The 11,977-nt window shown below is 43.9% G+C and overlaps 1 protein-coding gene across 1 annotated transcript; it reads left to right on the forward strand.

Annotated features, from left to right (window-relative positions):
* The first annotated feature begins 8,579 nt into the window (after positions 1-8,579).
* Positions 8,580-9,932, forward strand: BECN2 (beclin 2). Its single transcript, XM_059146905.1, has 2 exons — positions 8,580-9,562; positions 9,767-9,932. The coding sequence occupies exons 1-2, from the start codon at positions 8,580-8,582 to the stop codon at positions 9,930-9,932; spliced, it is 1,149 nt and encodes a 382-aa protein (XP_059002888.1).
* Positions 9,933-11,977: the final 2,045 nt, after the last annotated feature.

Genomic DNA, 11,977 nt, shown 5'->3' on the forward strand with positions numbered 1-11,977 from the left:
GTCTCCCCGCACTGATGAGGGGTCAGGCTGGGTAAATTCCCAGACACCACAGCAACAAGGCAGGTGGGGATTGAACACTGTCAGAGGAGTTTCTTCCTAGGCCACAGGGCCATGTTCAACTGACTTTGGGGCCAGTCTGACCCTGAGTGCAGTACATTTGGAAAGCAAAAAAGTTACTCAGGATCTTTGAAAAATACACTGGAAATAACTTTTCTGGCTGACTCTGTGAAGGTCTGATATCCTTCCCCAGCTGATTTCCAAACTGCCTTTCCATCCCATGTTCCATGCTTTTTCCTTGCCTACTTTCCAGTGGTAAGGGATTAGTAAGCCCTGCAATGCTTCTTTGTCCCAGAGCATCATTTTTCATCCTGAGGGTTGAACACCTGCAGGGGTGACTCACAAGAGGAGAGGAGCCAGGGATTTCTGGCAGAAGAATGTAGGAGCCCTCAGACAGGGTCACGTTATTTCCACTCTCCCCAAAAGGCACTAGAGCAGTCAGATTGTATTTTCTCTGGGATGCTATGTCTCTTCCTAACTATACTGTGAAGTCCACAGGTAGGGAGAAGGGAGAGGAAGGGCTCTCAGCAGCCAGCCATTTGCATCCTTAAAGCATCTGAGGCTACTTCGTTGATTCAGAACTCCCATCAGGACATTCACTCCTGGGAGGATCTCAAGCTCTTGTACTTGGGCTACTGAAGGAATATTCAGTTAGCATTTTCGCTCAGATCACTTTTCTATTTTCAGTCAACTGTTGCTTTACTCATCAAAGACTAGAGTTGCCATGTTTTCATGGAAAGCATGGGTTTTGATTTGTTGTCAGCTATGCCTGGGCCCAACGCCCAGGACCTGAGGGCTTCTTATCCTCACCTGAGATCCTCTTGTTTGTTTGAGAAAGATTAACACATCTCAATTACTCAGCTTTTGCTGTGATAATAAACCCCAAAATTTAGTGGTTGACAACCCAAGCATGTATTTCTTACTTAGAGTTTTGCAGGTTGGCTGGGCTGGGCTCCAGATGCCTTCTCTCTTGGGGACAGAGGCAGAGCTTTTCTCATGGTTGCAGACAGGAGCACAAGAGGGCTAGGAGATACTTGCGGTTGGAACTAAGACACTGTCACTTCAGCCCACAGTCCATGGTCCAAAATCACTCCAAACGGAGGGAGAGATTGATGAATATTTGCTTGACAATAGAATTGCCACACGAAGCCAGGAACATGTTAGGTCTTCAAAAGGTGTTAGCCTCCATCCCTTTCCCCATGCTTGCAGTAGGATTCAGTGAGCCAATGGTGAAGATGATAAGCCAGCACTGTTGTCAGCTTAACTTTGAGTGTCAAGCCAGCTGGCCAGTGATCACATTGGCCCCAACAACCTTGGCCTTCTCCCCAGTCTTAGTGCCCAAAGCATCTCACCAGCCTCAGCTTCCTCATCCTTCCCAGATCCTCGCCTCACTCTTCCATGTGGCACTCAACTCGTGCCCTGACAGCTGGTGGTGGTCCTCACTTTCCACCTACTCCATGATCCCAACAGCCCCTGGATCCACACAGTTTCCTATCATTCCAGTCCATTCTAGGCTGTGATTGTTAGGCCTGTTATGAGTGTGTAGACAAGAATATGACATCAATCACCAATTTATTTGTCATTGAAAAAGCATCTCAAACTACCAAAATAGGTGAAACTTAGTCCATGGTCATATGTTTTATCACGTGGCTGTCTTTGGGTATAAGCTTACGCATTTTAATAATTTCTAGTTCTCGAGTTATTTCTCAGTGGTATTATTATGGGTGTTAGGAGGGAGTGGGGTGGGCACAAGAACTAGCTGCCAACCTGGCCTAAAAAGAGATGGAAAACTTATAAGAAGAGAGGTTGTGAGAACTTTGAATATCCTTTGCTCCAAGTCCCTTATTTTACAAATAAGAAAAATGAGAAGTGCAAAGAACTGTCTATAGTAAATTACGATCAGAAACCAAGCCTCCTGAATCCTGGGCCAGAGCTCTTCCCACAGCAGCAGAACAGAGGGAAGAAACCTTTAGGCCACCGAATGCCCAGAACAGGCTATAAGAGGGCAGTTACGTTAATTTAGCCTCAGAGTGAGGCAAATATATTATGGGGCCTATGGCATGGATGAGAACATCCAGAGCAGTGGGCATTGTCCAGGGGTGGGCAGCAGTTTGGCTTCCACTAGTTTGGCCTCAGGTATAAAATAGAGTCCTGCTGTGAGCATTCACAGTCTTGAAGGGACTGGTTTAAAGCATCGAGATTTTAGCTGCTTTCTGTGGACCTTCCTCTCCTTGCTAATGATTATGAGAATGATGAGAACAAGGGCCTGAGCCCGAATATTGATGATTATATTTTCCATGTTCATATAGCCAAGGTCTTGGAAGTGGGTGATCCTCACAGTCCTTCCGTGAGGGAATGATACGCCATCATCAGGAACTTCTAAAGGTACTCCTTGTGACAAGGGATAGCAACCCACCACATGCAATAAATTGATATTCCTAGATTTTTAGTCCAATCATCAAATCATTATGATTAGCATGCAATTCTCTGAAAAAAAATTTTTTTACCAGTATATTTTGGTAGAATGAGCTGTCTCATGTATGGGATTATTTGAGTCAGAGTCATGGTATCTAGAAGTCCTTCCCTAGGAATAAAAAAAAGAAAAAAGAAAAGAAGGAGCAAAATGGGTGAATGGGTGTTAAAGATATAAGATGGATTTTGTGAGACATGTAGTCCAGTGGTGGGGTTGGTACACCAAGTGCCATCCACTGAGACCACTGAATGCACGTGTCAGGGCACAGGTGAAAGAGGTTTCAATCCTCATGGGTAGATTGACTTGGGAGATTTTGCCCTTCAACCGGCATTGACTCCCAACATTTTAATATTGATTATAAAGAGTTAATGTTTGGGCGCCTGGGTGGCTCAGTGGGTTAAGCCGCTGCCTTCGGCTCAGGTCATGATCTCAGGATCCTGGGATCGAGTCCCGCATCGGGCTCTCTGCTTAGCAGAGAGCCTGCTTCCTCCTCTCTCTCTGCCTACTTGTGATCTCTCTCTGTCAAATAAATAAATAAAATCTTAAAAAAAAAAAAAAGAGTTAATGTTCTATCATGCACTTTAGTCAGCAAACTATTTGTAGGAATTCTGTGAATCTTTTTGCAAATAGAGAATATTTGTTTTATAGGAATAAGTTAGCTCTGCATAAATCTATATTTTATTTTTCTGGCATGGCTTTAGCTAGACATTCGTGGGGAGGAGCAGGAGGTGGGAGCTCCAGTCCTGCAGGCTGAGCACTTCCATGCATGAGTAATGCATGCAGAATCTAGCAATGGTTTCCCGAACACTTACTTGACACCACACATGGTACAGAGCACTGACGGAGCACGGTGCAGATGTCTCTGCCCTCAACAGCTATTGTGAGCAAAGTTTAATTGCTAGCATTGCACCTGTTTCACAGAGTTTAAGCAGCCTGTGAGCCGAAATGACTTCCTAAGTCAGCATCTGACCTGGGATAGAAAGCCAGAATCTTGGCTCTTTTGACAGTCTGAGTCTTGAAAAAAAAAAAAAATTCTCATTCCAGCCTGTCATGATGAACCTCCCTGGAGTTTCTCTAGCAAAGAGGACGTTGACTAGTCTGAAACAAAGCAAAATGAATTAAAGCTTAAATTTCCTTTAAAAATTTTCTTATGTGAACGAGAAATCTGGGTTCCTCTGTAACTGTGAGCGCTGCCTTCCCGTCCTGTGTGAGTCACATCTGGGCCCACAGGTGTCTGGCCCTCTGCAGCCTCAAGAGTCCTTCCTCAGAAACCTCACATCCCCACACCGGCCTTGTGAGGCCATAGTCCCAGTCTGTGGAGATTTGCAAAGAAACAGGGGACATCCTGAGTCCCAGAAGTCAGTGCAACCTTGCGGTTTTTAAACTGTGGTAAGACATAACAGAATTTTTTTTACTTTAATCATAGCAAACATAGGCATCTTTGCTTAGCATTTTTGAGCCGAGGCTATGTTTTTTCTAGTTAATGATGGGTCTAGTTAATTTTGGGCCCATCTGAGAGCCCCAGGTCATGTTAAATCTCTAGGAAAGTTTCTAAGAGTGATCTTATCGCCTCAGGGGCTCTGCAGAAAGAGAGCCGCTTAAGACACATCCTTTATTTTATTTATTTTAATGGTGATAAAATACCATGTTTACAATTTTTAAGCGTGCAGTGGCATTAAGTACATTCACAAGATTGTTTGAGGGAGTTCAGAATGAACCATCCTGGAAGTGTCCCTTGGGCATGCAGATTATCTTGAGCTGAAAACCACCAAGGATCATAAGACTCAGGAAGAAATTTTTACCTTCTCCCTAAATGTCTAAGAGAATTTAGTTGGAAGACCTGCTCTAGGACAGGAGTTATCGCCATAGATAACTACAGTATCTACTCTCAGTAGTAGACTGGGAGGAAAAATTTTAGCAGTCTATTTGTTAAAATTCCTCTGTTTCCCATTGTTTCTGAATAACCCAGAAAACACAGGTTTACCAAACATTTACACCTTTTCATCTTCCCGTACATTGCTTTTCTTCTCTTGGAAATCCCAGACCCCAATCCCCTTCTTAGTCCAGGGCAACATTTACGGTTTACTTTGCCTGACTTTGGAATTTTATATTTTTGTGGATTCCCCAAACTTAGGAAATTAAATGTTATCTTCCCCAGTTAATCTGTCTTATGTCAATTTAATTCTTAGGCCTGCTAGAAGAACCTTGAAGGGTAGAATTGTTTTTTTCTTCCCACATGTGCAACCATCATCACCATCCATCTCCAGAACTTTTAATCTTCCCAGACTAAAACTCTGTACCCATAAAACACTCACATCCAAATATTCTGACACCAACCAGCACTCTGGTCCCAATTCCAGTGTGTGGGCTTTTTCCTCACACCACACAATTCTGATACCAACTGCATGTCTTATAATTCAATACTGACACTATATGGCATCAGATCACAGACTGAGCTCTGGGCTTAGCCTTATAATACCCATTCCCCACTTCAAATGCCAAGTGCTGCAAATCCATGTTGTCACCTCGGCTCGAAACCAAATGATTCCCTTGACCCCTCCTCAGTTTGATTAATTTGCTGTAGTAGCTCACAGAACTCAGCGAAACATTCACTTACCAGATTACCAATTTATTATAAAAGGATATAATTTAGGAATAGTCAGATGAAAGAGATACATAAAACAAGACACATGGGAAGCTTGTGGAGCTTCCATGCCCCCTCCAGGCTCACTGTGTTCCCCAAACTGCCACATGTTCACCCACCCAGAACTTCTCTCAGCCCACTCCTCTTTGGGTTTTCATGGAGATTTCATTATATAAGCACACCTGATTAAATCACTGGCCATTGGTAAGTGATTTAATCTCCAGCCTCACACTCTCCTCCTAGAGGCTGTGGGGGTGGGGGTAGAGCTAAAAGTTCCTACCCTCCAATCACATGATTGGTTCTCCTGAAAATCAGCTCCCGTCTTTAGTTGCTTTCTGATAGTCTCTTCATTAACATGACAAAAGACACCTTGATCACACTCTCATGGCTTAGGAAATGCCAAGTGTTTAGGACCTCTGTGCTCCTACAGAGAAGACCAAATGCATATTTTTTATGTAAATCACAGTATCACAGTTTATAGAAAGAACCCTTCTTTCCCCCAACCCCTGGCAAACACTATCCTACTTTCTTTCTCTATGAATTGTATCTGACTACTCTAGGTACTTCATTTAAGTGGAATCATGTAGTATTTGTCCTTTTGTGATTGGCTTATTTCATTTAGCCTAATGTCCTCAAGGTTCATCCATATTGTTGCATGGGTAAGAATTTCTTTCCGTTTTAAGGCTCAATTATATTCTATTGTATGTATATACCACATTTTGTTTATTCATTTACTCATCAATGGGCGTGTATGTTGCTTCTACCTTTTGACTATGATGAATGATACTTCTATGAACATGGGTATAAAAGCCTTGAATTTTTAGGGCGCCTGGGTGGCTCAGTGGGTTAAGCCGCTGCCTTCGGCTCGGGTCATGATCTCAGGGTCCTGGGATGGAGTCCCGCATCGGGCTCTCTGCTCGGCGGGGAGCCTGCTTCTCTCTCTCTCTCTCTGCCAGCCTCTCTACCTACTTGTGATCTCTCTCTCTGTCAAATAAATAAATAAATAATCTTATAAAAAAAAAAAGCCTTGAATTTTTAAAGGAGGCTTTTATTCACACTTTGTAAGCTTCAGAAAAGTTTAGTTGTCTATATCAAAGACAGATTTTTATTTTTTAAGGTTCAGAATCTCTTGGCAGGATGAGTCAACAAGGCAGAAAAGGAAGATCAGAGATCTAGGAGAATCAGAAGCAGCAATTCTCTGGAATCCAAATAATGACTTTGCTTTCCTCTTTTGATGAGGAAAGGATGCTAATCACCTCCAATGTTAAAGAATGAGCACCAGTTGGGAAGAGGGCAGAAAAAATGCTTTGGGATTTGCTATATAAGAATTCATTATTGACGTTAGCAAGAACCATTTTATTCTATTAATTATAGAGACAGATGCCAGATTGCAAAGGTTGAAAGAGGTTTGGTGGGGATTTGGAAACAGTGAGAAGTAGTGAACTTCTCTTTTGAGAAGTTCAAGGTGCACAAGGAAGAGAAAGTCAGGTACTGGCCATACAAGTGACTCGTAGTGAGAGGTAATTAATGTCATTTGAGGTTCTAAACATCATCTTGTTTAATCATCAAAGCAATCCTCTTATGATAGTTTCTGTTTCATTCATTTTCAAATGAAGAATCTGAGTATCAAAGGGTTAAGTAACTTGTCAGGTAAATAAGATTAGAACCCAAGACCCTCTGACTCCAGGTATTGTGACATAGGCCTGGAGGAGCCAAACAAAGGTCCCTTGTTTCAGGATGCAGAGATGAAAAATGATTATAGACTGGAGGGAGCAAGCCCTCTGTTGTGTCCATTTCATGCACACCCTCTGACTACCTCCTATATTCACTCATCTGGTCTCCTGATATCCTGACTCTTGACACTCCTTCAACCTCCCAGAACAGAAATACAACTCTCCCACCTTTTCCTTGTGTCTCCCTCCATCCCTCTTCTTTCTTCCCAGGATATATTGCAGTCAGCCTTCCTAAACACTTCCCAGCTGGCCCCTTCTCTCCTACCTCCCTCGTTTAGTCTCACTTGCTTGACAAACCCATGCCGTGAGTGGCTAGACAAAAATGTATACCTACTCATGACAGCAAGTCCCATGTGGACCATTACAAGTGAAGAGCAATCATGCCACTTCTTTCCTCCATTCAATCTCCTACTGGTTTGGGTGACTCACACACATCTCTTCCCCATGCTTATTTTTGGCTGAAGACCTTTCTTCCTATTCCACCAAGATTAAATTTAACAACGTAGATAACATTTATGACTTTGATATTACTTCCTGTAGAGTACTGAGATAAAGTTGAATCACAGTGGGTTTAAGAGAGGACAGAAGAAGAGGAATTAGAGACAGTAGGTATAGACAAATCTTCCCTGGAGGTTTGTGACAAAGCCCAAGGAGCAAAGGTTGGAAAGGGAAAGGGGACAAGGTAATTCACCTAAGTGCTCTCAGTATGGTAGTGCATAAAATCCTTGTTGCCAATACTTCCAACCCACAGACTCCTCACTCTTGGGCCTGTTCCAGTCTTCCCAAAGGAGACCCTGGAATGAGGAGGTAAGAATTGGAAGAAAGATCTCCAGAAATAAGGGATTTCCTTCCCAACTATAAGCAATACTCCAGTTCCACTCATTCCTCCACAAAAGGAAGGCTTTACAGAGGGATCCTGGATTATCCTGGAGACATCATTCTGCTGTTAAATAAACCAGAGGCTGAAGGAATCTCTACTGCCCTTCACCTCTGTGTTCTTTATCTTGTTTGGGGCATGATCTATCTGGGCTGGTTCAAACTCAAAGCCAGGTGTGGCTTGGGTTTGTTTGGTTTTAGTGGGTGGGTAATTAAAATGAGGTTTAGTCTTTAGCAGTGAATATACTATTCTACTCTGAAGGATGAATCAGGACGCAGAATTGACCATGACATTGAAAGCAGTTCCAACTTATTCTGATATTCCCCAGTGCTTTGGGGAGGAGCATTTGGATGAGGAAAGGCATACTTTGCATGGTAGATCCTTTTCAACCATCACTTCAGGGATCATAGAGAAGCCTATGAGTGAAGGTGGCAAGAAATTGGGACAGAAGTAGTTGGGAAAATGAGAAGAGGTTTTAGTGTCAGGTTAAGATAATGGGACTTTATTTTAAGGTAAGATAAGAGCATAAAACCATTTTAAGGAGGGAAGTGCCACAATCAGAGCTTAGTTATAAAGATTGCTCTTAAGATATGCCTTGGGAGTGGTAAAGGACAAAGTGAGATGATCAGATTTTCCTTTTAGAAAGAATGACTTGTCTGAAAGTCTAAAAGGAGCTAAAGGAGGCCTAGAGGTATCTAAGGAGGGTACCAATGTAAGGTTTTAAATAGAAGAGTGACAAGATGAAATATGCATTTTAAAAGAATCATACTTTAAAAAAGCTTTAAAAAGGTATAAATGGCTGCCCACCCAGAGGAAACTTGCAATCAGAGTAAGAGCCAAAGTCTCCCCATGTCTTCCATCCGATTCATCTGCCAGGGCTGCAGGCAGCCCATGAAGTTGGATCAGTTTATGGGGACCTTGGATCCTGAGACCACCCAAGAATCTGCAGCTTCCACATTCACCTCAGCTCAACAGGAGCCAGGAGAAACCCTGGAGCATGGCCCTCCTGCCAGGTCAGAGACAGACAGTAAAAAGCTGCAGGATGGTGCCTCCTGTTCTACGCACCGTGGTGATGACAAGATGCCAAGGGACAGTTCTAACAAGTTCATCTTGCTTGGAAAGTTTGACTCTGGAAGAACACTCACTAACATCCAGAAGACTATTAGGGACATTTTTGACATCCTCACTGGTGAAAAAGATATGGACCACCCACTTTGTGAGGACTGTACTGACAAACTTTTAGAGGAGATAGACACCCACCTCATTATTGTAGAATCCGAGAACCAGAGCTACAAATATTGGATGGGGAGGATACATGAGGAGGAGACAAAGACCCTGCAGGAGGAGCTGGAGGGCCTGGAGCTGGAGGAGGCGAGGCTGGTCCAGGAGCTAAAGGAGGTGGAGAAGAACCAAGAAAGAATAGCAGAAGATCTTGAGGCAGCCCGGGCAGAGACCAAGATGCTGGACCAGCAGGACGAGCAGTACTGGAGGGACTACAGTTACTTGCAGTGGCAGCAACTGGAACTGCAGGACGAGCTGGAGAGCATGAAGAACCAGCTGAGACATGCCCAGATCCAGTGGGGTCGGCTGAAGAAGACCAGTGTCTTCAGTGCCACCTTTGAGATCAGGCATGATGGTCCTGTGGGCATCATCAACAACTTCAGATTGGGCTGCCTTCCCACCACCCCTGTGAGCTGGAAGGAGATTAACATGGCCTGGGGCCAGACAGCCTTGCTGCTCCTTGCCCTGTCCAATAAGATTGGGCTGGAGTTTCAGAGGTACCAACTCATCCCTTGCGGAAACCGGTCCTATCTGAATTCTTTAACAGATGACCCCGTTCAGCTGCCATTGTTCTGTATTGCAGGACAGAGAACTTGCTCACAGGTCAAATTTGACCAGGCAATGGTGGCTTTTTTGGACTGCATGCAGCAGTTCAAAGAAGAGGCTGAGAAAGCCAAGTGGGGTCTTTGCCTGCCCTACAGGATTCATGTGGAGAGTGGCCTAATGGAAGACTCTGGAAGCAGTGGTGAGTTCTATTCAATCAAGACCCACTTGAACTCAGAGGAGCAATGGACAAAGGCACTCAAGCTCATGCTTATAAATTTTAAATGTAGTCTCGCTTGGGTCTCTTTAAGATGCCAAGAATAGCTTGTTCTTTTATGAGGGAGAGGGAGGAGTTTTTGCTTTAAAATATTTTATTTGAGAAAAATATCGGAAATTATAAAATTGAAAAATACAACGTGCTTATAATTGTAAAGATAAATGGCAACCCAAGCATTAATTGTTCAGAGCACACCAAAAGCCATTACTGTTTTTCCCTGCATGTCTTTGTCCTCCCTTCCTTGTGCTTTCCTGTTCCCTCCTTCCCCACCTCAACAAACATCCAAAATGGCAGCAAAGATTGAATTACAAGATGACCAGATTAGATGTGTTACTAGTACAAAAAAAGGATCAAGAGATGCTGAGGGAAAGCACAAGGGTGGGGCTGAGGGAAGGGGGTGGTGAGGAGAAAGCTGGGGTCTTCATAATGGTATTTGGGCCACTAGTACATGTAGTGGGACTTTCGCAGGGAGGGTGGATATTCAAAGATACTATGTTTTTGCAGCCGTGTGTAATGTAAACCCCTCCTTCATCCCTGAAGAGCTTTCAGTAAAATTCTATACTTTCTTCAGTGATTTAAAAGTGAGAAGTGTGTCGTATTGGGTTGTGCCCTTATGTTGGGACTGACCTGGTGGGGGTGTGGCCAAAGAGGACTGGTAACATCTTGGCTGATAGGCCAATCCAGTCATCAATGAGTTGAGAGTCATCAGGTGAACCCTTACAGAGACCTGAAGATTTAAAAGAAGTCAGCAGGGGTGGGGGTATCTAGGTGGCTCAGTTGGTTAAATGTCTGCCTTTGGTTCAGGTCATGATTTCAGGGTCCTGGGATTGAGCCCCGTGTTGGACTCCCTGTTGAGCAGAGAGTCTACGTCTCCCTCTGCCCCACCCCCCCACTCATGCTCTTGCAAGCTTGCTTTCTTGCTTTCAAATAAAATCTTCAAAAAAAAATAACGTGTTAGCCAGAGAACTTTTTAAAAATGTAAATTGTAGGGGTGCCTGGGTGGCTCTGTGGGTTAAAGCCTCTGCTTTGGCTCAGGTCATGATCCCAGGGTCCTGGGATTGAGCCCTGAATCAGGTTCTCTGCTCAGCAGGGAGCCTGCTTTGTCCTCTTTAAAAAATAAAAAAAAAAATTGTATCATGTATCATTTTTCATCTGCTGCTTCATTGTTCTCAGGATAAAATTCAGGCCTGGGTCCCTCCTTGTCTCTTCAGGCTCACCTCACAATTCTTCCAGCAATTCTTCCAGCACCTTCTTATTCCAACATGTGCTAAGTCCAAACGTCCTCTGCCCTTTGCCCAGCTGGACCAGCAGGACGACCAGGGTCTTATGTGTCAAGAGTCTTCTAACCAAACTTCCCGAGAGGTACTTTATCTTTCAGTCTAGTTAGTGCCTAGAACAGCACCTGCCCCATACATAGTAAGCATCTATAAATAGAAGTCGTTGTGGAAAATGAGAAAAGGAAGGTGATTGATTTGTCACAGAGTACGGCACCAGGAGATTGACTAAATAAAGGTCCAAGCCTGTGATGGGATACCACGGAGGCACCAAGATGCTATAGAGGAATATTTAGTTATGTAACGTTTAGTGGCAGTGCTTGTATTAAGTAAAAATGTTAAGAAGAATCTGAAGACAGTGGAGAAAAATGTGTGCTTATGGTATGTGAGAGGAGAGCTCCCAGCAGCGCGGACACTGGGCCTGTGGCCAAGGATGACAAGCGCAAGGCATGCCTGGACGGCCTGGATGGCCTGCCCTCACGTTCATGGCCAGTGGAGGTCGAGGTTTCCACTGGTGTCCAGAGTGTCCACGAGTTTCGCTTATACCTTCTTTGTCCCATTGCTCTAATGAGAAGCTGCTGAGAAGGTGGTCTGGGACATCTGATTAGAATTCACTAGAGAGTGAGGTCATTTGGGTCCTGGAGATTTACCACCCACAGGACAGTTGACGCTTAGAGTTCTGGGGCTTTGTAGAAAAGTCAAAGAGATCTGATGCCACTTGAAAGAAAAAACCCTTCACCAGAGTTTTCTTCATGTGCTTCGGTGAAGGCTGGTTGAATCTCTGATAGAATCATGGTGGCTTCCAGTGACCAGTTCTA

This window comes from Mustela lutreola, chromosome 14 (genome assembly GCF_030435805.1).
Source record: "Mustela lutreola isolate mMusLut2 chromosome 14, mMusLut2.pri, whole genome shotgun sequence".
Lineage (NCBI taxonomy): Eukaryota > Metazoa > Chordata > Mammalia > Carnivora > Mustelidae > Mustela > Mustela lutreola.

What these genes read in the sequence shown, in the direction of transcription:
- BECN2 (XM_059146905.1), top strand. Translation starts at nt 8,580, where the DNA reads ATGGCTGCCCACCCAGAGGAAACTTGCAATCAGAGTAAGAGCCAAAGT. An exon ending in ATTGGGCTGGAGTTTCAGAG is followed by an intron (nt 9,563 to 9,766) that starts GTACCAACTCAT and finishes CCTGCCCTACAG; the next exon opens with GATTCATGTGGAGAGTGGCC.